We start from the raw sequence: 26,528 nt of genomic DNA, 5'->3' as shown, positions 1-26,528 counted from the left end.
TGAAGGGTCGAGAATGCTGGTTACCTCTTCAGCAAAAATAAGTGATATTGGATAAGCTGATAGGAAAAGGAAGCACTGCGAAGGTGACAAGAGTTACATGCTCTGTAAGGTCCAGACATGCAACATTACCACACTGTAGTTCCCAGTGGTTTGGACTAGCTGATTTATGTAAAAGGTATAGGAAAGCCTGGGTCCGTATGTCAGTAGTAATGGTAAAATAGAGCTGCAAGCTGCTGCTACTGTAACCAGTGCAAAACTGATAGTGGCAATTCCTTTTTATTTTTTTAAATAAACAAGTAAGAAAAAATAAAAATAAAAATATATAACTACAGAACCTGATATGTCCCTCAGCTTAGTACAATACTTTTAAGTTGATTTTACCAATGCCTGTCAAATTAACAGTAATACCCTCTCCTCCAGTTACCAGCAACTTGACTGAAGCAGATGAACACATAGTCCATGGAGCAATGTCATTAACAAAGCCAGCTTCCTGTAGATGCGAGAGTTTAATTGATGCCTTGAATTGGTCAAGAGAAAGATTTCAATCTCCATTCAATTACAAACCTTCTTCCGCTTCCATTCACAGCCCTTCTCTTGCAAAGTATTTTAGTGGTAATATTCAAGTTTAATCTTCAACTGTAGAAATCAGTTAATTTGGTCAGCTGTGAACTTATGGATGTTGAAATCAGTTTCCTCTGTACTTGAACTACTTTTAGGAAACTGGCATGAATTCAATTATTGCCAATTGCTTTTGAATGTTGGATGCCTTGTTTAAATTAACTTATATTAAAGATTACGATAAATGGCAGTTCTTTCTTCTCTGGGCTTTTCTAGCTAAATCAAAATATTCAGCTTATAGTATTAATATAAATGCTAATAATAAATAGAAAGTGCTAGCAACTTATATTCCCTTTGCAGAATTTTGCAATTTTCTACCCATTTGAGAAAAGTGACTAAAACAGCAATGAACAACACTACTAACTCTCATCTTCACTTGCAAGTGAAGATGCTTAACTTATGGAGAAATAAGCATCTCCGGTACAAAAAAGACAAGTATCTCTTTTCCAGAGGAGTCCAGAGGAGGGCCACAAAGATGATACAGGCCCTGGAGCATCCTCCCTATGAAGAAAGGCTGAGAGACCTGGGTCTGTTCAGCCTCGAGAAAAGACTGTGAGGGAATCTTATTAATGTTTATAAATACCTGAAGTGTGGGAGATAGAGGGATATAGCCAACCTCTTTTCAGTGGTTTGTGGGGACAGGACAAGGGGCAATGGCCACAAAATGGAGCACAGGAAGTTCCGCATCAACGTGCAAAAGAACTTCTTCACGGTGAGAGTTATGGAGCACTGGAACTGGCTGCCCAAGGAGGTTATGGAGTCTCCTCCTCTGGAGATATTCAAGGCCTGTCTGGACACCTACCCAGGCAATCTGCTCTAAGGAACCTGCTTTGGCAGGGGGGTTGGACCCAATGGATCTCTTGAGGTCCCTTCCAACCCCGACAATTCTGTGATTCTGTGATCTGCCCTATGCAGTTTAAGAGCATTTCCCATACATTCCTGCCCATTAAGGTTCTAAACTGGTACAAGAGACTCTGAAAATAATGACAAACCTGTAATTTTCAGGAAGGTAAGTATTTTATCTATTATGGTTCTGAAATATTCAACTAATTTCAGATATGTTGCTGGGACAGAGGATTCCTCTTCAGTAAGATACGAAGGAATTTCTCTCCTTGCTTGAGATTTTTGGAGCCACAGATTCCAAACCTATTTCAGTTAAGCAAAGATACTGCATAGCTCCCCTGTCTTTATTTTTCACCATGCAGACACGTAGCATCCACCTTGTGCTGCCTCTTACTAAAGGTGGCTTTACACAAGTGATTTTTACTTAACTGGTGTTTTAGCTGCTGTCTCTAAGGATATCAAGAACACGCTACTACAAACACTGAAGATGAAACCAGTCCTAGCTTTATGGCGTGTTTTCAGTTTTATTCTGGAATACCATTTCAATAGCATATATTGATGTAAACATAAGAAGGGAAGGATAAACACGCGCACGGCCTGACAGACGGACGGACCCGCCACCCGCGCGCATGCGCGGCGGGGCGCTGCGGTTGCCGCGGCAACGGGCGGGCGAGGAGGGCCCGGCCGCAGCGCCCTGACCCAGTTTCGGCCCGGCTCGGCCCGGCCCTTGCAGCGGGTGGGGACGACAGTACTGGGGCCTCAAAAACTGCACAAATACTGCGCCTTGAATTCACATTTCAAAACGATATATGGTTAGCGGGTTAGCTACGTGTTCCCTATGGTGTGCTGCACCTTCACAGGCACGTTACCACAGACGTGTTCAGGCTTCAGCTTTAAAGCTTCCCCCATCGTTTCCCTGTTGCCTTCTGCTACTTCCATTCTCCGCATCCAGATTGTTCAATTTAAATAATTTGCTTTATGAAACTGGCAACCATCAAGAGAAACAAATGTACATAATGGCATATTGCCAAATGCAAAGATACATATTTAATATATATTTACCTACATTCTTTAGTTTCTTAGCAATATTGCCCCGGCACTTTAAATGAAAATCAGCAATTTCTTGTTTTGTTTTGGAGGCATTTAATTCCGTATAGTAACTGGTGGCATCTGAGGAGCCGTGCAGAGAGCAAAACAGAGCTGCAGCCTTCTGCAGTCTCTGTAGAGAATGCTATTTTTTAAACCACTGAGGGTTTATTTACATATTTATTCCTAATATTTTGCATATACATCTTAGTTGCCTGACAACATGAACGCATACTGCAGCAATCTGATGTTACCACAATTACATAATCTTCCTGCAGCACTAATAGTTCAGTTAGTTGACATAGACGGCGAGCCACTCACAATCCTTTCACTTCCAGCCACCTTTCTTTCAATCCAACACTAGTGAGCATTTAGTCCTTCCTCTGTGCTTCTGACTTCCTTTCTTTCTTTTTTTTTTTTTTTTCCTCCAGAATTAAATCCGCACTGTTATATCTTGAAAATCCTCCCTAGGCCCATGCTACTATGCCATGCAAAATTAAGACATGGGCTCTCCTTTCTGGCTTCCAGTAGGATTATTTTTGTCTACAGTCTTGCCTTGTTCCTAACACAGCATATTCATCTCCATATTTGCTGTTCAGAACATCAAATTATTATTATAGTGCTTTATAACATTATACACATTAATAGTTTACACAACATATATTTTATCAAACCCATAACCTCTCATTCTTCACAGATATTCCACACCAGCAATACAGATACATACCTATGTTAATTTGCTATTCCCATGCCTTTCGCCCGCTTCTTTATGCTCAACTTCTCTCAGAATTAGGGACTTCCATCATTCTGCCAATATTTTCCATGGTAAAACACTTGAGTTTATTTAGTCGTTTTTCTAAATCAATTATTTAGGATGAAACTGTTTATGTAGGGTATCCCTCTAGGCTAAAGTCTTTAAAGTTTCAGCCAAAAAATCTCCCGCTATTCCAAAGAGTGAAGTTAAAGGAAAACACGTTAATTTGCCCTCAGGGTGGGAAACCTAGCAAGCTTTTCATTCAAAACTTTAGGATTTCCTTTAGGCTTTACAGGAGGGACTTGAAAATAGCAATAGGACAGACTTAATTTATTCTTTGAAGCATTCCTAAATATCGCCTTGGAATTGGTCCATGAAATTTGTGGTACACACACACACAAATATCCAGCAGTGATTTGCTGTGTCTGTGCAAATTCTGTCAGAAGTCCAATCCATGTCAGATGGGGCACAGCATGGTTTCTCCTGCATCTCTGCAAAACTGGGCACTGGAAGAATTACCTGAACTGACTGCATCATGTTCAAAGCCTGTGGTGCCCTGGTAAAGAGGGAGTATCTTCTAATTTATATTAAAAAAAAAAAAAAAATCAATCACCATGATTTCCAATTCTTGTTGATTTGGTAAGAATTTGTGCAGCACAGTCTGCTATCCTTGACTGCATGTGAAGCTTCTACATATTTCCATAAGATCACCTTACTTTAATTTGCCATTGACTAAAAGCTAGTACCTTGGTTTCCCTTCAACATATCTCTAAATGAGAATCATTGTGAGAGAATGATTTCAGAATTTTTGATTGCCTTCATGGAAACAAAGCTTCACAAATTTTGCTTGGCATTGATGTTCACAGAAGCACTTGGGAAGGGAAGAAAGTACTACAGCTTTCTTTCCACTTCTGAAACCCCATGTAGAAGGGAAAACCAGACTCTGTCTGCTTTCACTGTTAAGTAGCTTTCTCCTCTCCCCTATGCAACTCTGACCCGTCTTCCTAGTTAGCAGCTCAGGGAGAATTCCCAGCAGATCCCAATCCAATGCCTCCAATCTCCATGAGAAACCACAGAAAATACATTCACCAGTAACAAATGCTTTCTGACACTGTGCTGCATTTCCCAAAGCCAAAGGCTGAGGGCAGTAAAAATGAGATAATTTACGCTTTTGTACTAGAGGAACACTTTATGATTAATTGCACATGCTGCACTCAGCTTTTGGCAAATATCACCAAAGAACAGCTTTATCATTGGACTATGTTTAAGACTTATTGCTCAAAGCAAAGCAATGTTTTTATAAAAATTAATGTGCACATCCTACACAGCACTACAAGGTAACTAGTGATACAGGGCCAAGAGTTCATGGGAACTCTTCAGCTAGAAGCAGACGTAGCATTTTCTCTCTCTCTTCTGTTGTTGCCCAGGGAAAATGCTAAAGTCCTCAAGGCTTCCTCTCTGGCTAAAGTCACAGTGCCAGTGCCGCCCCCGACACAGCTTTGCACAGATTCAGTGTAACTGCTACAGAAACGCCTTCTAGCTGAAGAGGGATTCTGGCTTTCTTCTTTCAGCTTTGTGCTTTGATAGCAAATAGCAAGAGTAAAATATCATGCAGATATCCTATTACATCCCCTAGACACAGAATAAAAGACAAGAGACCCTCTAATTTAATGGCTCTATTTTTACATTAAACACTTCTAAGCCATCTATTTATGTCAGAAACTCCAGCAGCTCCCTCTCAACCATATAACACCATACAACCCTGGCAGTCTCTGAGCTGTCAGACATGCTTCATTTTCCAGTGGCTGCAAGTGTTGAAGGTCTTCACTGAACAGATATAATGACCTAACGTTATATGCTCAGTATCTATCCACCCACTGCATTTTACAACTCCCACAGACACACAGCCTCTGAGTAGATCTGTTATTACCTGCTTTAGGAGCCAGAAAGTCCATGTCTCAGTGAAAGGAACAAGTGAAGGACAGCTCTCACCCAAGCAGCAGCAGCAGGGTCACAAGCTTTGCTGTTGTAGACTAATTATCTGTGTAAGACTACATTAATTGCCATAAACTGTAAAGATACCAGGGCTCCATATCCCATATCCCCAAAGTGGATGCTGAATACTTAAAACATTTTTTTTAATTGAAAATGAAAGAAAAGTTTGCTTGCTTGTACTCTTTGTTTTCTGATTCCTGAGCCTTCAGAACCCATCTGCTTCATAATGTCATAAATGTAGAAAACATCTTGAAAATAAGACTGATATTTGCATTTAATCCTTATTACTTGGAAATTTTGAAAACTTAAGCAGCCATGCCATACAACTCCAGGCAGCAGCCACCTTGTGTGCTGCATAGCTGCTCAAAATTTCCTCATGATGGAAGTCCTATTCACTCTGGTTTTTTGTTCTCAAGTGGCAATGAATAATGGCAATCATTTCTTTCTTCCAGATTAGCTCACCCCCAGACCTACTTGGCTTTGCTCAACAGTAGAGCATGGGAAAGCTGTGATCACTTTCCATTTTCCTCTCTCCTAATTTAATTTGGCAAGAAATACCAACAATCAATTGTGCTCTATGCATGCTGCTAGTAGAGAAAGACTTATTGGTCTCTTCGATATCACAACTCTGAAACACCTAACGCTTGGGTCACAAGAAAGGCGGGTACTCTACAAAATGCACTTTTTCCTCCAAATATTTTTTAAAGTTGTATTCATCGTCGTTTATAGAACTTAGTTGGTACCACAGAATCTAGAAAAAAAAAAAAATATTCTGCAAAAATTTGTGCACGCTGCTTTTCTGGCAACTGCAGTATTTACAAAATGGTATACAATAGTTACTGCATACCTAGTACAACTTAACATGTACTATGACTCAAGAGATGTGTCACCAAGTAATTTTATCACCAATGAGGTACAGAATATTTCCTTTAATGAAAAAAATGTATTAGTAAACAGAAATCCAGGCCATGACACGTAATAAACATGTAGTCACCTCTAAACAATTTTAGATAACAATCTGTGTGTAAAATAAGTCAGGACATTAATGTAATTCCTGTCCCACATAGTATGAAATCTGTCAGAGAAATAGAAAAAAAAAATAGGGCCTAATAGTACTAGTTGTATAGTACTAGTAAGTACTATTTGGATCTACTAAACCACAGTTTCTCCTTGTTGATAGATATGAACAAAGTCTCACAAAATACTGAAATCCCCAAAACCTCAAAATTACGAGGCATAAGACAAAGGGTTGTGGGTTTTGTTGTTGTTGTTGTTGTTTTTCTGCTATTTCTCTCAGAGCAGATAAGAAACCCTTCCCAGATCTTTATTAGCAAGTACATTTTCTGTCTCTTTTGAACAGAGCCTTCATCTCATCTCATCTCATCTCATCTCATCTCATCTCATCTCATCTCCCAACTACCAATTAAACTCTGTTGCCTACCATCACATACAGCCACCTTTCTTCCTCATTTTCCATCCTCCTTCCTGCATATCCCCTTCAGCTGCTTTCTCTCTGTGATCTCCAGATCATTCATGAGAAGCTCCAGCTAAGCCACCCCCACTGTGCCTCAGCCGGAAACAACCTGTCTTTAAACTTGCTATCCAGTGAGTGTGCAAAGCTGCTACTCTCTAGAAAGCATTGCCTTCAGAGAACAGAAATGAGGAGGTTCAACCTCAGCTATATTACACCTGTTCCACAGCCCTGTTAAATATGGTAACTTTCATGGATGGGGCCCTTAGCTTCATATAAGGCATTTGAGGAAATGAGGGGTGCATCCTTGCTTAGTTTTGACATAGCCAGGAAAATTTATTTCACGTTTATATATTACTGGTTGGGAGACAGAAGGTGCATGAAAAATAAAATTGCCATGACTTCCCACTCACCTAGCATATCTAGGTGAAAGACCGCAGGCCCATATTACATTTCTATTCTGAAAACCTTTTGCTACTTCATATATACCTCTGCTCAGAAAAGCATTCTTGGTTTGTTTGTTTTTTGTTTTTTTTTTTTTTTTATGACTAAGCCAATCTGCTGTATATTTACTGCCCTTTTCTGCAAAGTATGTATCTCTCAGGAATGGCAGTGTTTACTTATGGACAAATAACAGTTTGTGTGTGTCAAAATATAAAGACAAAACTTACAGCAGGAAAAATAAATAAATAAATAAATAATAATAATAAAACTCTCAGCCTTCCCAAGAAACTGCCATAAGATTAGATAGAATTTCTAAGAGAATTGTGTTTTTCCAAAATTTTTGAATTACGAAAAGTAATTCAAATTACACAAGTCTGTAGGTTTGTGTCAAAATTATATAAAATTCATGCAAAGCTTTCCTTTGAGTTCTTGAGGAAAAAAAATGGAAATACTTGGAAAAACAATTTTTCCACTTGCTTTCTCCTTTTGCCACTCCCATTCTCCTCCTTCACATTTCTAGCAGAATCAAGTACTTAGTTGTACAGTATTTCAGGGTACTGACATTTAAAGGCCACTCCAATTTATGTGTTACAAAACCTCCTTTTTAGACCCCTTAAGGAAATGTTTATTATCTCTGTAATCTAAGATGTCTAAGATGTTGAACATATAGCAAAACAAAATGTATCGATAAAGAAAAAAGCTGACTTTGCAGAAAGGAGACAATTCCACAAGATTATCAACAAGTATTTGTATTTGCTGACGAATAACATGCTGATGAATATCACTTAACTCAAAATATCACATAACTCAAAATGATCTAGCATGACCAAATAACTTACTTGTGGTTCTACTGTTTGTGAGCAATGAATCATTCCAAGTTCACAACTTTAAAAGCTTCCTTTTGCTTGCTTTTGGTAATCTGCCTTTGAGGCATAGCAATTTCTTCATGTTTTCTTGTGATTTACAGGATTTAAACAGGCCACATCCTTCTACTGTCACCAGAATACTAATTCAAAGAGCTCATCCTGAAAGTGATTGGATCAACTTTAAGGTAGTCATTACAAGCAGTGGCAAATATGCCAATATATTATGACTAGTCTACATTCAGATATTGGATTATAATAAAAACTCTGCCATTCACTTCTTTTGTTTGTTTGTTTTTCCTAAAATTTACCTCCCCATCATGCAAGGAAACAAATGCTTATGGACTAAATAAAATTACAAATGTAGGAAATTCACAGTCCTCATCAAACAGCAGAAGGAGAAGAATTCTAATTCCTTCTGCGAAAATCACAGCAGGAAGCCACTTCCCACTGACACTCTAAGACAGTTGACCAGCAGAAACAGTCATAAAGCTGTCCCCCTCCCTTCTCTCCCACTTGAAAGATGTACCTTTAAAAAGCATTTTTGTTTTCCAGAGCATAAGGAAATAGAGTTGAGACAGGACTCACATACACAGTCCTCACATACACATCTGGGATGTGGCACATGAATTGGTGACTTAGTGGACTGACTGGTTAGCATTATTGTTAATACTCTCCAGCAAGTTTCCTCAGCTTTTATTATTCTTGACTGGATGTTGAAACAAAGTTCCATCCTCTTTTCCCTCATACTAGAGATCCTAATTTCAGAGACCTAATTTCTACTGTTTCCTTTGTAATAAATCCTACTTTCTTATTTCTGTGTTTAGGGAAATTGATAATAGTTTGACATTGTTTTCAGTCATTCTGTTCTTGACACTTACTGTATGCAATCAGACCCCAAGGAAGGTAGAATTGCTTGTCACTGTTGTACAGTGTCTTAGCTGCAAAGGCTAGGTCCATCACGTGCTTTGGCCCTAAAATTGAATTAAAATCCAAAACCCTGAGAACTACACTTATCACAAACAAACAAAAACAGTATTTCAAGTTATTTGGAAGCATAAGTATAGGACATATGCACTTAACCAGCATGGTCAAAACTTTTGCATAATGTGTCCCGTGGATGGAATAAGGTACATACATAAGTTTAAGAACAACTTTTCCTTTGAAGTCTTGAAGTGCACACTTGAACTGCAGAAATTTGCCTTTAAAATGCAATTGCCAAGATTTTCTTCGTATCATGTGACTTCAAGAGCTGCTATTTAAGAGTACTTCAGACTTACAACAAAACGAGGGGCAGGACATGCAGGAGGCTGCTTATTTCAATGCTTAATCTAGGCATACATCTTGTTAGACAGCAGTGTTAAAGAAAGATGTATAAACAACCTTTAAACAAGGTAGCTTAAAGAACAAAAACAAATCTTGCTCTAACACTACAGAGCTCAACACAGTATATCCACTAAGATAAATTAGATGGTGGTATTGTTTTGGGTTCTGGGTGGAGGCTGCCGTCATGGCGGCCTGATAGGGCACTCATCCTGTGCCCAGCTGGGGAAGATGCTTAGAGTCCCTTCTGGTGAGGGCAGTATGTCAAATGGATTTACCTACTTTCTTTGAATACAAGAAACAGTCTATTGAAGATATTTCTAATGAGTTAGGTCTGCTAATCTCCTTCAGTCTGAAATTTTCTTTGTATTTGAGGTTAAGTTCAATCATGCTGTTAATAGAGGTATGTTTTCAGCTGAAAAGACAAAACAAACTTGTCCATCATTAGACAAAAACGTGATCACCTTTGTAAAGAGAAAAATATTCTTGAGAAAATGCATTATTTAAACAAACTAGCAAGCAACATGGGCCAGTTTGTCACCATTAGGCACGCATCAGTTCCATGAAATGAGCAAAAAGATACACTGATCATATTTGTTCTGGACTTTTCATATCACATGTCTATTATCACTAAGAAATGAAGTTCTACTGAAAGGGACTGAAGTTACAACTTTCTGAACTGTTCCTTCTTTTGGCATACTGAACAGACATCCGCCATATGTATATCACACCATTCTGCTTAGATTATGTCTCTGCTAAAAATCAAGGTCTATCACTCTTCATTTTAACGACACATATGCCATGTGCATAATGATTGCAACTCCTTTAGTTTTGTTCAATTGAATACAATATTTGGTTAGAAACTCTAAAGTGGGACAGTCCAGACAAGATACTTCAATTACCCTTTATTTCACATTTAATACAAAAAGAACACTAATTAATGGCTGTACTTTTTTTAAAACAAATCAGTAAGTATTCCCTTGCATACTTTATCTTTCTGTAGTATGTAGAGGCCTCAACTAAAATGAGAGTCCCACTGTAGAAGTGGGAAGACTATGACCTACTAACGCAATAAGCAAATCATAGAAGAGGTGGAAGAAAAAAAAAAAAAAAAAGTTCTGTTTATTTTTGACAGGTGGGAAACAAAGGCACAGTGAGATTTTTTTCAAAGACACAATTTTGTAGTAATTCCTATAGGTCAAATTGAAGAATGCAGAACATACATAAGCCATAATCCATACAAACAAAATCTTTCATATCTTGATCCAGTATCTTAACATTTTGTGAAATTTCTTAGGACACCATTATCTCTAAAACAGTAATGTGTAAGTTACTAGCTTACTTTTTAATCCAATAATACAATTTTTGATTGTATTATTGTATCACTACTGCAATGATTTCATTCAGTGAGTATTATCAAGCACGCTGGAAATTATTGCTGTGATGTTTTTAATAGTTTACTCTTACTGAGGTTTCACACTTTGGACAAGCTGCCAGACCTTGAACTGATGTCAGGAGCACAGGGCCCAACAGAAAATGGCCACTGATATTCTGGGCCACAGGATTCTTTTTGTCCTGCTACAGGTGAGTGAGGTAGATTTCAGTCATTTCCAAGTTGCGCAGTTTACCAGCTTCTGCATTATCCTAAAGTTTCATTTAAAGCTATTTTTCATTCATATTTGCCATTAATAAGAATAGGATTAAAGAATCAGAAAACAATATTTTAAACAAACTGTCCTAAGGTGTTATATTTTCCAGTACAAAAAAATAGCTCTGGAACTGTGAACTGTTTAGAGGTTTTCTTTAATAATATGGTTATCAGTTCTTTGAATATTCATACCTATTTTTGAACCTTCCTGCACTGCTAAGTAATAAGCAAGACCTGCTGACTATAAATGCTGAGCATCTCAGTTCCTTAGCTTGCAGATATTACACCATCACCACTGGAGGTAAAAAGGCCCAGCTGGTACCAGCTGCAAACACAACCCACCCCTTATAACTTTCTAAAATGTCAGACATGAGGGCAGATATTTATCCTCTACACATAAAAGCCCAGTTCTTCCTTTATTTAATACATTAGATTTATAATGGCTTTGTTGGAACATACAAGAAATATAGGGCTGGACATATTTTATTAACTATAGTCCTAAAACTGTACATTGACAGGAGTATTTGCCAAGCATTATGTCAGAGAAATCTAGTTTCAAACCATTGCAGATTATGGAATGAGAGCAGAAGAGGGAGAATGAATTAGTCATTTCCATTAAAACTATGAAGTAGAATTGCCTAGCAACCAAGAAAATTAATTCAGAGACTAAAATAAACACTGTGACACTGACAGAGCAACTGCTATTCTATCCCAACAACCATAAAGGCACTTAGAAAACAGACCACTGTTTCCTCCATTTTTCTTAACAGAAAAAAAAATAAATAAATAAAAAATAAAAAAAAAATAATAAAAATTAAGGACAGTAAGGCTGACTGTAGTAATTTAGTTTAATGACTGCTACTCTTATATTGGTTGTTACATCTGGACCACTGTGTAACTCATTGTCCCTGAAGGACTACAAAAAGCCTAGTAAAATTATCCCTTTAGAAATAAAACAATCACATTCTGTAGCAACTCTGAAGTCTATTGCCTTGGCAGGATATTAGATTAAAGGAATGATTACAGATCAGCTATTTTTGAGTGGCAGTACCTTCAGATCTCTAGTAGTAGACAGTCAGTCTTTCCAACTTTAAGTACCGAGTTTGTACACACTCAAAACAGATCAGGAATTATGAGGGCAAGAACAACCAAAAGAGAAAAATGAGATCCCAGAGGACATCACAAGATTTAGTAACTGCAGAATCTATGTCAAATCTAGTTGAGTCTACATTAAAAGGTAATAATAATAAAAATAAAACTATATGAGAAATAAATCAAGGAAGACAAGTAGGAATAACCGTAAGTTAAAAGAGAACTCCACAAACATGTACATAACTGCATTCCTCTCTCAGGAATAGAGAACAGAATATTTCAGCTCTCTGAACATCTGTAATATTCACAAAATACATCAACAGACAGCTACAGGTACTTTAAAATCTTTAAACCTGCATATTTCGGATGCATTCAGGAAAGGTAGTGGTGCTTGAGCTGGATTCTGAAAGTAACAAGGCTGTTAATAAATATTTAAGAAAATACGTGTTTTCATGTAGCATGGGGTATGACAGGTAATAATGGAAAGATATCTGTTGGAAGCACAGGCAGTACAGATGATGGTATGGGACGTGTGCCAAAATGAAGAAAAAAATTAACAGCAAAAGTCCCCCATGTGCAAACACGTCCACAAAACCGATAAAGGACCCCCAACGTACATAACAGGTTCCCCTGTGTCTTAAATATTTAATGACTGCAGCAGATGGGTTAGGCAAAAAACATATCTTGTCTGAACCATTAGCATAAACACAGCTGACCTGACAGGCCTACTCACCACTAGGTTATAATTACTCCAGTGTTTTCACTAGTGAACACTGTTCATAAACCTATAATAATTTTGAAAGATGACATCTTTGAGAAATGCCTCCATATTTTGTTGAACAGCTGCAATAAATTTCCTTTTATTTTCTGGCCTTGGCACTACACGCCCTGGGTGTGATTGTAGATACATGTTTTACTAAACTTTGGTTAGCTACATTGACAAGCATCTTTTGCTGATTAATTTTATCTGCATAAGAGAATGGTATTATAAAACTAGAAGTTTTATATTGCTATTTCTATAAATAGTTGAAATTTGTTATATTTTTTTCTTTTTAAGATTTTAATAGGACAGTTAATTAACATGGCAAAAAAAATAATCTCAAATATCCATTTTCTGTGTTCACATCAGACATTGATGTCAGAGTCCACTAATCAGAGACAACCACGTAACAGACACTCAATTCGGAAGGCTTTAAAATCAAAGATCTACTGCACTCTTCCCCGCAAAGCACAGGCAAACAACCAGCATGCTGCATCAGATCTGCATTGAAAGACCGAAAGTTTCACTTATAATGCATTACAGGATAATAAGAAGTATAACACCAGTTTTGCATGTGCTTGCACTAGCAGCATGAACTTTATGAAATTAAGCTCCCAGATAATCTTAGAAAGCAAACCATTCCCATATTACAGAAGAAAGGTAAAAAGAAGGTCACTAGCAGCCTGCCTTGGGCAGAATTCCATCTGCATGGTAAATTTGATAATCAGCTTGGCCTAAGTGTGTGAACAAGATACACCAGCAAAACATTTCAATATTGCTAGAAGGTCCATTTTACTCTGCCCGATAGTGTGTCCAACCTCTAGTAATTCAAAGGAAAAACATAAACAAAAATTAAACCAGCCAGAGAAAAAGAACAGCATTTCTTGGAACCTACAGATGGCCCCTGTAGACCTCAAAGCATATTAATTTACTGTAATACCATGCAAACAAGCAAAAAAAATATATATATATTAAAATCTCAAATTCCATTCAGCCTTCCTTCCAGTCTCCTCCCAGACCCCATTTAATTGCTTCACCATGTCCTCTCACAGATTTCCTGCCAAAAACCTGACAGCTACATGTAAATTACTCTGTGGCAACTTTAGGACCTAATCTTAAAACCATGCACATGCTTCATTTTTGCATAAGTGAATAATCTGCATAAAACCTATGGGATTACTGACAGTGCATGACAGCAAAAACATATATGTAAGCCTTAGGATCAGAGCCCTGGTTACTGATTTTCCAGATACTGAAGGTACTTAGGTCTATTATTTCAGTGGCATTACATTACACTAAAATCAAGAGCAATATATGAATCTACAATCAAATGGTACTAATTTTTACAACAGTGCTGGGTAGTGTGAATCAAAGTGGTCCTTAATATGTACTAGGACCATGAATTTTCTAGCAAAGGAAAAGTATTATGTAGCAAATGCAGTCAAGACAAAATGGAAGAAGCATTTTATGGCTTGAAAAGGAGCAGATCTCAAGCCAGTTATGAAGGAACACTTGGAAGACAAAAGATTGTTCCCTCTTCCAGTCTAGTTCAGCAATCTTGTTAGGCCACATGGTATTAAGATGCTTTTGAAGAGCATGACAACTACAAACAGAATCTGCAGAGGTTTATAACAAAATACAACCTATGAAGAGGAAAGATCATGGATATGCTTGTTTATTATTTTGAAAGAGTTTAAGAACGATCAGAATGACTGGTTGATCAGAGGTAGCCAATAACCTCTCAATGAGAAATCACAAGGCTGGGAAATCTCTGAAGACAAATGTACTGCTATATTGAAGCACCCCAACAAATAGGAAAAACAGTTTATAAATCAAACACGCTCAGACTATTTCACAAGAAAGTAAATCACTGTATTTGTACCACTGAGCTAGAAATGTAAGCTTCCTTTTCTATATATTGTGGAAAATCAGTAAGTCATGAATGCAAGCAAACCACATATAGTGGGAAGCATTTCCTGCTAAAGTTACTCTGTTTAAAAATCAATAATACACCATTCAATAATATAAATGAATATCTTTATGAACAACAGCAGCCAGTAGTCAGCGGTCCTTTTCTCAAGGCAATTTCAAACATTTACTTCCATCCTCATCTATGCATATTCTGTTACTATTTACATTAACTTAGCAAACTACTATCCCCATAAATTCAACATGTATGTGCTTGTTAATGGTATAACCCTTATTTAAACACTATCCTTTAAAAGTTTGTCAGTTCTTTTATGCCACATGCAGGATTCAAAATGGTATTATTTACCATTATTATTATCAGTAAAAATAACTATAAAGATCTGCTCAGGGAAGTCTGCTCAGTTAAAGGTTTTTCCACAATGGACCAATCCAATGGCCCAGTAGCAGCTACTACATCCCCTTTCTCCTACAGCATCTATCTGCCGTATTTAACATTGTACTCAGGTAAGGTCTAGAAGCATGGGTCTGTTCAAAATAGCTGTAGCACCTTCTGCTCAGTTGTTCCCTGCCTCCCTATTAAAAAGGGAGCATATCAGGTGTAAGCATCCCTGAGAAAAGACTCAACCTCCACAAAGAAAGAAAAACACCATCAGAAAGAAAATAAAAACACCCCAAACTGCAGATGCTTACTAATGTGAAATGTTAAAGAATATCCCTAAGAGTCAGGACTTAATTACTGACAGAACAGAAGAGAACTAGCAACAGTGCCAGATTTCCATAGCCTTTCCATAACCTCCAGTACAGTCTTGGAGGATTCACTCAGAGTAGCTGCAACAATGTCTTGCCCACCACAGTCCATATTCTCTTTGTTGTAACAGAGAAACTTATGACAGCATCCACTATGAACTTCTGCATGCAGATTCTAGCCTATAAATATTAAGTACAACAAAACCATCCAACATACTGTTGGTAACCTGCACTTTATAAAAGTAGAAGAGCTTTTGAAGGTGAAGGGTTGTCTGAGATGAGATTTCTAGTAGAAAATTAGAGAAGATGGAAAGCAAGTGATTTGGTAGGTGGAAGCAGAACATGACAAGATGTATGCATTAGCTATTTTGTTCTGGAAAGGCAAGAATCGGAGCACCTTGTCATCCAAATATTGGCATGAGGACCTGGCTCCGTTAGACTTCATATATCCCCTGAGATAGACCAGATCCATGTCACCACGATCTCATGATCTTCTGCTATTTCCCTCCAGTATAAAAATTTGGAAGCCTAAATTTTTAGCTACAGCCAAACATGTTCCAGTACAGCTCACTTAAGAGTTGTAAAGAGACACCAGACTCTTCCCATGGTAGATTTCTAAAGGCTTTTAAATTGATCTAAAAGTGTGCCGTCTGCTTGCTATTGCGTATAGCCTAACAGAGTCCGAGAAGATTTGGTGGAAAATCAGGGGGTGGCAAGTTTTAGTGATTTGCACACGAGAAGCTTAAGCTGATTCACCAGTAGTAGATGGTGCCACTACAGTGTGGAACCTCCCACACTGGCTACATCACCTTGCTAGGTGGGGTGTGCAGGCTGGCTTCCTTCCCCAGAGAATCTAGGCCAACAGGTCAACTGTGATCACATTACTGCAGAAGTTAAGTGATATACCCTCCTTTTCCAAGCAAGAAAGTCTTCCCTATCTCTCATAATTTTGAGTTAAGGTAAAAACAAATTTGCTCTCCCTCTTTTCCTTACCTGTGCATAAATTCAAAGTACTAAGACATTGCTTGCTGTTGCAATATTACTCATATATGCAGCTGCCATGAATGTAGCATGTTACAGGTTACTCTCAGAAGGAAAATACAAACAAGAAAACAAAAACTGTTAAGCTACACATGCTCTATTTTAAAAAGAAAATCTGAACTTATGCTTCTAATTTATTTTTTTTAAAACTTCTCAAATGATTCATTTACCAACATTAATCCACAAATGTCAATCTATTACTACTCTGATCAGAATGCTTGTGTTTGAGTTGTTTTGTACTAAAAATTAATGAATTTGATATATGATATCAACACCTTAACAGGTTTTTGGTTTTTTTTGTTTGTTTGTTTGTTTGTTCCTTCAAAGACAAAATGTAAAGATTTGGAAGCCATTTAAAAACACACCACATCAAAACACAAGTTCTGTGCATAAAGTGCCAGAATTCCCATTAAGGTCTTCTACACGTCTGGTCTGAAAGACTAAATGTATCTTTCATTCTTTCTAGTCAAATACTGTCTTCCAATCTTTCCATAGCATTTTCAAGCTTCTGAATCCCTTCAAAGGTGTTTCAAGTCATGCCTCTTTTTCCTTCCCTTTTTCCATCATACCACCTCACTTTAACCTCTACCAGCATAATTACCTCTTCTTCTTTCCCCACTGTGCCTTAATACAAAGCAATCCCTGCTTAATCACTTTGCTATGCTACTATACTGTCTTCCTTCATATTTCTCCATAATGTGTGATTTAATTCATAAATTACCTATGGAAAAATCACCCTGTTGCAGTTAGAGGAGTGGGATGTGAGCAGCTATGACTTGCTTAATAAAGATTAAAACTCCAGATCACCTAAGATTCTTGTACTTTATTATAACCGTCTCCTTCAGTCCCTCATGTAGTACTTGTTTTGATTTCTTCTGCGAACATGTAATACAAGACGCTGTAGGATTTCATTTTCATGCATTCCAGATGCTAAAAAGAAAAGGGTTCCAGAGAAACAGAAAAGCAGGACAGTAACCTCAAAGATCTTTGGTTTTGGTTTTGTTTATGAATAGGAAAAAGAAAAACAAAACATTCTTTGGGGTACAAATGGGAAGATACTAAGAAGTGAGGGATACTTATTGGAGCTGCAAATACTATACTTTGAGTTTTATTTATACTCCAGCAGTAGCACCTTCCTGCAAAGGTATATACCAAAACTGCAGCAAATGCACCTTCTGCTAAAAAGCCTGAAGTCACAAGTGCAGCAAATAGCTTCCCTCACACCCCAGTTAAAATGACAGATTTTTGCTAAAATTGATACTGACTTTAATAATTCATTTATTTCACTGATGTATTGTTATCACCACCAGGGAACAAAAAACAAAACTACTAGAAACCTCTACTATGTGAACCAAATGAAAATTCTTCAGAAACTGTTCAAGTGCAAATATCAGGAGTATTATAAATGCAAACAGAAAAATAAATTCTTGTACTCAGTAGTAGCTGATGATTTTCTACTTCCTACACCATATGAGACTTAACAGGAAAGACCAGATTCTCACCAGTTGCAGAAGACAGATTGAAAAATCACATTGGTAAAATTGTTTAAAGTGCTGATCAGAAATGAAGGCATAGTCAGAATATAAAATAAATAATTTTAGATATATCAATTCCATTTAGCGCCTAACCACCAAACTGAATCTAATTTATTTTTGCTATATGTGAAGATTTTTGTCATAATTAAATGCCGATTTTTTTCAGAGTAATTAGAAAAAGAGCATACTGGTTTTCCCCCAGTTGTGGTGCAAAATCGTGCAAAGTTTTGCACAGATTTATAGTACTATTTTGATACTGTATCTTTTAAACAATTGGTTTAAATTAGACATTTGGAATACATTTGACACTTTTTTCTAAACATTTGCATATCTTTCATATGAAAGAACTTTCTTCTAAAATAGCTTATTTATGAAGTTGACACATAAGTGTCAAAATTACCAAGAAGTCTTAAATTCTCACACACTGAAAGAAAGATTCATTTGAATACTTTTGCCCTGTAAGAATTCATAGAAAAGTACAATTAGGTCATATTAATGCTGGATTTTCATGTCTATGACTAGTATCACATTAAGTCAGTAAGAAATACTGTTTTCTGCTATTAAGAGAGACACTTCAATGTTAAAGATTAAATAAACAAGGAAGACTAAATTTATTTCCATCATTGATTATCTGTGGATAACAGCACAATTTATTGAATAACAACAGATATTCAAATTACAGCTCCTAACATAAGAATCTTAAGTAATGTATCCAGTAGTTATCACATTAAAGGAGAATAACGTACAATTTTAGAACAATTAATTCCAAATTCATATTGAATGATGTCATGGCATTTTTATTTAATAAAAATAATTGATTAACCACTAAGGAGTATTAATCAAGAAATATAATGAGTGACTTTGCCAGATGCTAAAATTTTCTTCCATATTTAACATTGATTAAGAAGGAAAATTACTCTGTTAGTGGCTTTGCAATTGTCAAGTGAGTATTTTATCTGACTCTTACCATACACACACATACATTTTTAAGAGCAGGTTAATAAATATGTTGAAAGTTAAGACCATGCTACTCTGAAGGAACCTGTAAAAATACAGCCTGAACACAAGCTTAGATCTTAAAACATATTCCCAAAGGAAAGAGAAATTGACCTCTGCCCATCAGGTTTTCTTCAAGAAGCAGTGCAAATCCACGTTTTGAATGAAAAACATCACCTGGCAAAATTCTTGTACTTGCTACTTATAAGACCAAATTAAATATATATATATATATAAAAGTTTCAAAATTACTTGTAAAACTGATTATAGTTCAGAGGTCCTAGAAGGCCAAACAGAGTGCTAATAACATAAGAATCTAACTGAAGATACAAGAGTGGCTCACACTTGTTTAGCATTTACATTACAGGATGGAAATTAACTCTTTGGTTTTATTTACAAATATAGGCACCCACAAAAATCAAAGTGCCAAATATTGTGATTTGTTCATTTTTGTTTTAACCTACTTAAGAGCAGTAGTCAAATGAAAAACTGGATGACAACTCTCTTTCAGAAGTAAAAAGATTTAAAAGACTAACTTGCAAAGGATGTCAGCAATGGTTTGACTATTTCTACTGTTATTTTATTTCTGAATAGGAAATAAAAGTCACTTTCAGCATGTTTATATTATCCTACTAATTCACTCCATATACCAGAGTAAAAGGAAGCAGTTAACCTCTTTCTCATGACTTTCTCATGAAACCTCTTTCTCATGACTTTCTCATGAAACAGAGTATGTGTGTACACACTAATGAGATAGCACCCTAGACTCCATGACATTCTTCTGAAACTGCTTAAAGCTCTCCTTCACTGGCATGCTGTGGACCAAACCAAAAGAGCTTTGGTAATAGACTGCAAATCCACTGAGATCACTAATTCAGACCAAATGCTAACTCACTAATTCTAGTATACAACCATTACCTGTCACAATAAGATTATGTACTTCTTCTCTATGCTACCAGTGTAACCTTTTCCATCTGTGTCAGGTATGCTACAGCCAAGAAAGCTAAAATAAAATCATCTCTTCCCTGTGCTTGCTGCTATGCAAACATAGATTCTCTGTCCATTCCCAATAGTTTATTTTATAAAGGAATTCAAACTACTAAAGTTATGGATGAGCCATAAAAAAGCATATTTGTTTTCAAGTGGTGTATATTTTGCTGTGCTATAGATTTTTTTTTCTCCTGAAATAGATATGTAGTGAGAATAACTCTAAACTCCACACTGCTAAGTGCCACACAATGCAAAAATTACAGTGCCTGCCCTCTGAAGTTTTCTATCATGGTGAATGACTGGGGTGGGGAACATCATTGCACTCAGTGCTTTCGTGGAGGGAGGACCTGTTCTGTAGGAGCTGGAGCTTTTTCCACATAGCATAGCTGACAGTTTGACGTCATTGTCTTTCAGACACTGGCAGTTGAGACCTACCACTAACACACATGCTAATTTATGCATGAGATTTTCAAAATTAGCATGCATCCCTAAAGACATGACTTAAACTTATGCTTCTAAGTCGACCTGATCATTTCTGAATAATAAGCCAGTCACCAAAATTACAGGCTTTAGTTATCTTGGATTATCCAGACAGCAAATTTGCAATCAAAGTTATAGTTCCTAGGCATGAAGCATAATGTCAGTGTTATGGAAATTGTTAACAAGTTGATATTTCTGAGATGTTGTGACTTTTTACTTTCTTAGAATATTTTAGCATTTTTAGCATATTGTAGCACACAGTTCATCCAGACTTTCTATGCACCTTCATTTCTTGGACAGCTACAGATAGCTGACTAGAAAATATATTTGAAACGTCCTCCCTGACCTGCACTGTCTTACAAACCAAAAAAAGTGATACCAACAAAGGAAAAAAAAAAAAAAAAAGTCCAATACTTTAAAGCAGAAGTATAAATACAGATTATACGTGGTTTAGATTTTAACAGTCTCACACATGAAAACTGCTGGACAACAGCATTATTTCAGCATTATTTCCATTTACCAAATGAAGGATACTGATGCAAAAAGAAACAACATTTTCCAAGGCCAATATAAGGAAATATTGGTGGAAAAAAAATAGGTCACTTTCTGATTTCTGATCCTTATTTGAACTGTATCATTTCCAGTAGTGCATTATTTACAGAAACAAGATGTGATACATTCCCCAGCTGACAATTTTACAAGTTAAAGCCATAAACAAATTGTAAGTGTTAAACGCTAGAATGTACAGAGATTGTGTAAGACAGAAAATCATTATTTGGAATCACTATGGTAAGAATTATGTTTTCACATATCAATATCTTATTGCATAACATACTGTAAAATAACAAGACTCCCGAAACTGCAAGGCTTTTATTAGAACTATCGTTATCATATTTATGAAATGCATCAAACTATTCACTTTCATCATGGCTGCTAGGAAGACGTAATGCTGTTCAGTGGGAGGTTCAAAACATCTGCTGTGAAGAGCACAGGAGTTGGTAAGCAGTGGCAATTTACACTCCCATTGATTTTGTAGGAAGCAGAGAAGGAAGAAAGAAACAAACAGTTCCACTCAAAATGGCAGAAGGATGAAAATCAGAACATAGGAATTAAAGTTCTTAGGGCACTATAGTCAGAAGAACTAGTCTGGAACTATACTAAAGATATCAGTAAAACACATAATAGATAGATTATGCTAAGTAAAAGCAGAAAACAGGCACTATGAGAGGGGAGTATCAAGTAGTCAACAGTCAACACTTTTCAAGTACAAAAGTTCAAACCTTAAAGGGATCCATGATTTCATGATCATCCCCTATACTTTGCTAAAATTCCAACATCTGCATTCAAGCATCCCCCCATATTTATTTCTCAGGAATTTTTCTTTTTGATCCTAAACCATACATTTTCTTCAAACTCTAAATACATTTTAAAAGTCATCAGAATCCAAAGTAGGAACACGACAGGTTGAAATGACAGGTTCACAAATATGGTGACAGCAACTAAGCAGTACCCCCTTCCACACCAGTAAGGAAGAAATATAATTTGTCAGCTCTTATCATTCTCTTGTCACTGTCCATGATGACAGCTGGGTACCAATAAAGGGGAAAAAAGGCGAAACACATGGCTTTGTAAATGGGAAGGGGGGTGGAGGGGAGGCAGAATAAGTAGTGTTAGCTGTTGTAATCACACTATTAATCACACCATTTTGCCTGGCTATTTGGTCATTCAACTGCTTACCATATGAACAATGAGGACACAGTTCATCAATAACATGTGCTTTTAATATACAAATTGATTCATTTTTTTTCTCTGATTTTTCCCCCCATTAAGATTTAGAAACTTTGCATTTCACAATGTTTATTCAGGCAATAACAATGAAACATTTTGATTCAGTGATCAAACAGTTGGATTTACTTGTTCTAAAGAGAAAAAAAAAAGTCTTTCAGACTTAAAAAAAAAAAAAAAAGCATTTCTTCAATTTCTAAATGAAAACCTAAGTAATTCAAACATGTAATGAAAGCACTGATTTTATATGCAGAAAAGTTTTATTTTCCCATTAAGTCTGCTATTTGCAAATAAAATTTAACCGAAGGAACTGCTGAAATCACCTGCAGATACTAATCTATTTATATATAAGTATGCATGCACCAAGGGTGCAGATTTACCCTTAGTGTTCTCTTTATATGTACCGTGCATCTATACAAAATTAAGAGCATAAACAATCCAAAGCTGTATTCTGTCTAAATGGGTCACTTATAATGAGAAAGCATGACATTTACATGTAGCAAGCAGATTGATCAGGGAGTAGAAAACAGAGTATGTCATCAGCTCAGAAAAATATGCCTTTGCAGGCAATTTATATTAACCACCTTGGTGAGTTCTTAAATCCTCCTCAGAAATGGAAATAAATGTAAAATGAAGAACATACATGATTTAATGTAGCAAATATTCATCAGGATTACCCTTTGTGCTTGCACTAAAGTGAAAGGAGAAAAAAAAAATCTTGATTCCTTTGACTGTAATGCTTCTTGTACAGAATAGCATTTAAGTATAGGGACATTATGAACACTGTTTTTCAGAGATTCACAAATTAATAAACAATCAGCAATAACCTTAAATTGCATCTTTAAGTGCTAACATCCCCTTGTGTTCAGTTATTATCAACTTGACTAGAAACCTTAGAACAGAAATGCTCTGAATGTGCTACGTACATCTTGCTAAAGCAATTTCAGCTGCAATGTGCAAAATGAAATTCAACAAGATCCAAATTTGCACAATGTAAATAGCAAAGCTGCTTCAACACATAGTAAAACAAAAGTGGAAAAAATGCAGAGAGAAATATCAGTACTGCCTAACTATATACAACATATATCCCATGTCTTTGTTCAGACTGGATTCTCATTCAAGGTGTAAATACTGGTTACATTGTTAGATATTCAACAGCAACTAGCTCCAAATATTGTGTGAGTAGCTCTCTCATAGTTCACACTAGGCTCCCTTGACCCAGCCAGACAAGCGTGAAAACATGAAATAAATGAAGGTTAACAAAGACTGGTCTGGCAGGCAGTCTGCACCAAATGCTTGCAAAATTATAAGTATAAATGTGAAATTTGATGTTTAGATCTGTTTAATATTAAATATAAGATGACAATCACTATATTAATGCTAGGTGCTACTGCAGAGAGATAAATGAACGTAAGTGATACAGGGGAAAAAAAAAAAAAGGCAACCTTTCCCCATCTGCCACATAAGGATATTCACTAACCTTACAGCATGCTGCTAAAGCAAACAAGGAACTGCAAAATAATTATCTCCTCACAAACAGAAAGCAATTTTATCACAATACCTTTCTGTGTTTGTCCCTCTTCCATATTCTCTTCCATGGCTACCTTTCTTCACTAGAAACAGCTACACAGAATTAATCAAAAGCTTCAGTCAGATGTAGGAAAAAGTGTGGATTTTTTTTTCCCTGGGAAGCTCCAACAGCAGAGGCTTAGGCAAGTCCTCAGAGCTTAGCTAAGGCTCCCTCACTCTCCTTGTTTGCTTGGAGACGGGCTGTCAAGTGTAATTTCATTCAAATTACTCTTCCGTGAAGATTATCAATTTTTCTTCTCAAAGCTGCCCATTGTGTACCACTGTAAGCAGGTATTCAAATGAACAGCCTGTGAATTTTGGGGGGAAATTTGGTCTGAGCCCTTATGGCAATGACACCGATTTGTAAACCTCACTTTGCATATAAAATGGAGAAAAGAGATTGAGGTTTGCATTGAAATCTGTGTTTTAAATTGGAAACAGACTGTACTGAGAACAGATGGAGGGGTGCCCTCTTAACGTGAAGCAGACCACCAACCCATAATTCCCCCTATTTGCTACAGAAGTGGGAAAGCCCAGATGCCTGTGGGTTCTTTATGCTGTATTACTTGTCTGTCTTTCTCTCTCTCTCTCTTTCTCCCTCCCTCCCTCTCCCCTCCCGTATCAGCACATTTAAGAATAATACGACTCTTCATTTCCCCCTTCTCACATATCGATATCATCTGGAACTAAAAACAAATGTACACTATTACACTTATTTTTTAATATCCTAGAAAACCTCTTTATAAGACTATCATTTTGTACGCATGTGGGTGTTTATACACACATGCAAGCACAATTTAGTACGATATTAATCACTGCAAATTATATGCACCCCATATATTATTTGTCATCAATGTTGCAATAAAAAGGAATTCGGTGGTGGCTCAGATTTAAAACAACGCTTGCACCAATTCTTTCTCTGATTGCTAATATCCAAAATTATCCGTACACTTGAATTCCCTGTTAAAAAATTGGACCTTCTTAAAATGGTGAAGCACCACATGTGTGAGTGTACATGAGGAAGCACATAGAAATATGCACAGTTATGAATTTACTCAGGAAAATCATAGGTTAAATACACTGTGAGGGCACCTACTCATTTGGGGAGCTCTGCAGTCTGATTTGGAATGCAAATTGGACACTGCAGTCTAGCAATAAATTAGCATTTTTGTACCTTAGTCTATGGGTAATGTAACATTTTTAAAGTCTCATCATTTCACCAAAACTGCAATGAGAACACAATTTACACTTTTTCTGTAGAATTTGCACTTCTCATCCTTCCGGGGAAAAATGTGATTAAAACTTACCCACAAATAAAAACTACTATGGCTGAAAATTCCTATTTACATATAAATGATAACTTTCTCATTCATTTTCTTCATGCTGCCTAAATAGAAGGAAGCAATAGGTTAATCTATGTCACTAAACAAAAAAAAAAAAAAAAGTTTTGGATAAATTTGATATATAAACCTGTTAAAAATGATTCATACCAGAATAATTTCTATATATTAAGTTACATTTCTATATATAAATTAAATAATTAATGCATAGTTATTTAGTCAGCCAGTGCATTTTCTACCCCTCTTTTCCCCTCTTAACTGACCTTTCTAGGCTTCTATTTTCTGGACTAATTGAAGAACAATGTAGTTTTAGCACTCAGATCTAATTGATTGTCTCGAACTTAACACATCGACACTGCCTATACACATGGAAGTGCTCTGACATCATAGCATCTCGGTGTCTTCCCCCTTTCTAGGAATAATTTGAATAATTTGTTCATTCAGATTAAATATATATACATATATATTTATTTTTTTTAAGAGAAGATCTGTGCAAATCTCCCCTGCTATAGAAGTGACATTTACCTCAATCTCTCCAGCCCCTCACCTCTTTTGGGATAATAATAATAATAATAATAATAATAATAATAATAATAATAATAATAATAATAATAATAATAATAATAATAATATCTCTCTATACACACACACACACATATATGTGTGTGTGTGTGTATAGAGAGATATTATAGTATGTATATATTAGTGTATATATATATATTATATATATATTAGTGTATATATATGTCTATAAGATCATATGTGTAGTCATATGTGCATATATATGATCTGACAGAATCCTGGGTTTGGAAAAAATGAGGAGTTTTGTACAGAAACAAAGAGGAATGGAGGAACTTGTCTCGAGAAGAGAACAAGTCTAGAAGACAACATGACTTTTATTCCCTCTCTGCACTGCATTCTTTTAATCCCATACACATGCAAAACACAAACATCCACTAACTTAAACAATGTTACTGGCACTTTTTCATGCATTTTCTTACATAAATATTAGTAAATCTTCATATTTACAAAAAGTCTGGAGAATATTTTTATTATGCTGGTACTTTCTTCTAGAGTTTGTTTCCTGTTGGTAGTACCAAATACTGAGATAACCAACATCTTTAACAGGGATGTTTGCAATAATTGAATCTATAGGTTGCTTATGACACCAAATAGCCTTGTTCCTTTACACAATTGTATAATGATTTATTGTTTACAT

The 26,528-nt window shown here is 36.3% G+C and overlaps 1 protein-coding gene across 1 annotated transcript in view; it reads right to left on the bottom strand.

Annotated features, from left to right (window-relative positions):
* GPM6A (glycoprotein M6A) overlaps window positions 1–24,077 on the bottom strand; it is a gene marked incomplete at its 3' end in the record, with an annotated part of 108,185 nt that extends 84,108 nt beyond the window's left edge. The window contains exon 1 of the mRNA XM_082758604.1: window positions 23,962–24,077. Within this exon, the coding sequence (XP_082614730.1) occupies window positions 23,962–23,998 (37 nt within the window). The 5' untranslated portion in view covers window positions 23,999–24,077. The remainder of the gene's footprint in view (window positions 1–23,961) is intronic.
* Between the last annotated feature and the right edge of the window lie 2,451 nt (window positions 24,078–26,528).

Source organism: Aythya marila (assembly GCF_965140915.1).
Source record: "Aythya marila genome assembly, chromosome: 4".
NCBI classification, from domain to species: Eukaryota; Metazoa; Chordata; class Aves; order Anseriformes; family Anatidae; genus Aythya; species Aythya marila.
This window is presented reverse-complemented; position numbering and strand designations above follow the sequence as displayed.